The sequence below is a fragment of the Magnolia sinica genome, chromosome 12, assembly GCF_029962835.1.
Source record: "Magnolia sinica isolate HGM2019 chromosome 12, MsV1, whole genome shotgun sequence".
Taxonomy (NCBI): domain Eukaryota; kingdom Viridiplantae; phylum Streptophyta; class Magnoliopsida; order Magnoliales; family Magnoliaceae; genus Magnolia; species Magnolia sinica.
The window spans coordinates 46,253,119-46,256,573 of NC_080584.1; the positions used below are offsets into that span (position 1 = coordinate 46,253,119).

The 3,455-nt window shown below is 36.8% G+C and overlaps 1 protein-coding gene across 2 annotated transcripts; it reads right to left on the bottom strand.

Annotated features, from left to right (window-relative positions):
* Positions 1-1,258: 1,258 nt before the first annotated feature.
* LOC131220475 (ADP-ribosylation factor GTPase-activating protein AGD3-like) lies at positions 1,259-2,392 on the bottom strand. 2 transcript variants are annotated; one of them, XR_009158611.1, is made up of 4 exons: positions 2,143-2,392; positions 1,962-2,006; positions 1,717-1,813; positions 1,259-1,619 (listed from the first exon to the last, which is right to left on the bottom strand). XR_009158611.1 is itself a non-coding variant. In XM_058215370.1 (3 exons), exons 1-3 carry the CDS (start codon positions 2,329-2,331, stop codon positions 1,757-1,759), a joined length of 291 nt encoding a protein of 96 aa, XP_058071353.1. In that variant the 5' UTR covers positions 2,332-2,392; the 3' UTR covers positions 1,259-1,756. The 2 variants fall into 2 exon arrangements, 1 of the variants encoding a protein (XP_058071353.1); XM_058215370.1 differs by having other exon boundaries at positions 1,259-1,813.
* Positions 2,393-3,455: the final 1,063 nt, after the last annotated feature.

Here is a 3,455-nt window from a genome sequence, read left to right on the forward strand (position 1 = left end):
ACCCTCCATTTCAAATCAATAAGAAGGTAGAAACATTTAGAAGGTTCCATGGCCAAAATGTCCAATGTGCTTACCATTTATCATACAAGTGCAAAATCCTCTCTTCTCCACTGTGTTCATTCAATAACCGAAAGACCTGTGGAAATAACATCTTTATTACTTACCAACAACATATAAAAAATAGTGAAATGGCGATGCCATTATGGCAATCCTTGCAGGCAATCATAACAGAGGTTTAATGAGCACCTTAAAAGGGTTTTGGGCGCATGATGGATTTGGACATTTGCACTTCTCAGAAACCTATGTCAATGTTTATGGTAAAGATAGTGAAATCACCAAGAAGATTCAACAATGCATGGAGATGACCATAAGCAGAGAAGAAGCAGACCTCCAATACAAGAAAAGTTACACTGGAATGACCATGACAGACCCTTTCTGATGGAATTATTAATGCTTTCTCTAGATTATCAGTTCCCACAGACATCTCGTGAGACATCTTATCCTGATCATCCAATAAATATTCAAGCAATGCCTAAAAGAAGGAAACAATAATAATAATATTACGATGGTGATTGTGGTGAATAATGTTGAGACCTGAGGTATGGTCGAATTTAATAAACATTTCTATGTGAAGATGAATAAAGCTTTAACTTAAGCAGTTGAACCTTGCTCAACCATTGAGCATAAGGAATGTTATGGCAAGACAGTACACACAAGGACTTATATAAAATGGTAATTAGAAAGTTGAAAAAGGGAATAATATAACTAAAAAATAAGTAAAAAAAATATTGAACTCACATATTATGAAAAATGCAAGGCTCACAAGCGTGCACCAAACATACCTTTCTATGTTGTCGTGAATCTGAATGATCAGATTCTCCATTACAGACAACACCGACATTGGACTGCATCAAATAATAGGCACTTAAGTTCCATCAATCAAGAATGCACATTATTTTAGTACATGACAATATCAATCATAACAGGCACTTAAGTTCCATCAATCATACAAAGTGTAGCTTATAAAAAAAATATGACCTCTCAGAGAAAGGACCACAAGACCATGGCTCCATGAGACTAAAATGAAAGTTGATATTGAAGAAGCACAACAGAGAGCCCGCCTCAAGGGAAGTGGATATGGAGATGAACTACACTCTTCGGATGCCAGACAAAGGACAAGCAGGCATGGATGAAGAGGTGATCTATGATTTCTTCAGCCGGATATTTATTATGACATCCCTGTACTGGGAATGATCAACCAGAAATGACCATCTTGAAGTCCAACAAAAACCAATCATTTTTAGATGACCTCAAATAAGCATAGACTACTCGTAAAGGTGATCACACCTCTAGCCCAGAAAGGTACCTATAGAAAGGAGCCAAAACTATCCTTTTGGAGCCCATATCCATGCCCTAATTGTCCCTACGAATTCCTAGAGAATAGACCCTTTACCTATGCCATAAAGTCTTCTAACTGACCAGAAGAATGTAGATCACATCTAGTCTATGCACAAACTCATGTTGCTAAATTAAGCACCCTACACATTTTCTATGGCAATTCATAAACAAAAACAGGCCTGGTGGACATATGGCTCCATCTAATGCAATAGCTCATATCCCTGTAAGAAAACCAGGTCAAAAGCTTTTAGAGAAGCACCAGAGAAGAGCAGCAAACTACATTCAATAGGACAATGAACAAGGAAATCGTATGCGTACTTGTTTGAAATAACGAATAAGGTGAGCATCCATTACCCCACTAAGCTTCCAAAAACTCAAACCTCTTCTTGGCCTCGACATTAGAAAGAACTGTGACCTGAAAAGAGAGAATATGACAATTAATGGCACCGGCCACTGGCTATCATTAGACATCTGTATCTAGGATCTCATATCAATGCATCTCTGCTGGAAGTATTAGTGTTGAACATGGATAAAATAGTCTGCGTGCATAAAGTTGTAAATACCAGATTGAAGCAAGCCTGCTCGAATGAACACCTTGCAATGTGGTCCTGAAATATGCCTATAACTAAATTAATATTTCTATCTTAAGGAATTAAGTTGACAAATGAAATATGAAAAACAAAATGTCAGATTTTCTATGAGTCATGATTAGAAAAGGCCTCTCAGTTGAAAATAGGACAATACCTCTTCTAAAACAGCAGTAACATCCGACTTTATACCTTTCCTCAATGATAAAAACTTCTCACAAGCCTGTAACACGAACAAGAAATTGCAAAATAGGCCATTTGATTTCTTATTCCTGTCTTCTTCATATAGAGGGGATCTAGAAAAAAATCCATGATCCAGCAGACTTCTTGGTAAGAGACACCTCATTTCAGCCTTCTGTAAGATTGATTCAATCCATTAATATTACAAAAAACAAATTACTTCCGAGGAGAGAAAGCTAATTTCTACCATTTCTCACTCATCAGAATCATAAAAACCAACTATTAGGCTATACGCATAATATTCCCTGAAAATTGAAATACTAAAACCAGGAAACATTTTGGAGAAAAAGCTATTCAATATTTCTAGAAGCTGCACTTTGGAATCAGCTATTGGAACACTCTGAAAGGCTTCCATTGGATAACGAACTTGTACCAAATTATAATCAGATTGCCAATTTTTTCATCCAACTGCATGTTGATTAGTTATATTAATTACCAACATACTCTGCAAAACATAGGATGGAATGAAATTGGACCAAATAAGCATTTTCTGGAAGGCAAGCTCAAATTGTACTAGCGTCCTCACAATTGCGGCTAAAATCACTAAAATAGCTAATGGAGGAATGTGAAGGCTAGTAGTATTGGAAGGCATTACCATGAGATAGTCATCTAGATTATTGTCGATGACAAATTCATACAAGTACAGTAACTCCTGCAACAAAGGAAATAGGCTGTAGTAGTTTAGAAGTTCTATTAGGAACCATTCAATCTATGGACATTCTGTTGGGAACCATTCAATCTGTGGACATTCTGATGGCAGCGTGGACCTTCTTGTATAGCTCTTCAATGCCATCAGGCTCAATTCCTTTATTGATGTACTCACTGAAATGCGACTGTTATTTCTCTGGCTCATCCTCCATCAACGTCTGCAAAATTCTCATTCATATTAGTGGCGATATAACAGTCAATAAATTGTAGGTCTATTATAGGCTTGGTGGGATGTGTTCAAATCTTATCTCGGATTCAGTACTATGATTTTAATCACTAGCAAAGTTTTCCTAGATGAGAGGTTCAAGTTTTAAATCTAACCCTTATGTAAGAAGCAACATGACCACTGAAGATATACTTTCGGTGAACCTCAGGATCAAGTTGTTTGTCCTCCTTTTTAAAATCAAGTTGTTTCTCCTCCTTTTTAAAACCAACAAACCTCTTGTCACTATGAGGAATGTCAAATCCACCATCTAAGGCACCCTGAGAAAGACCCCAAAACCACATCCATTTATCAGAATG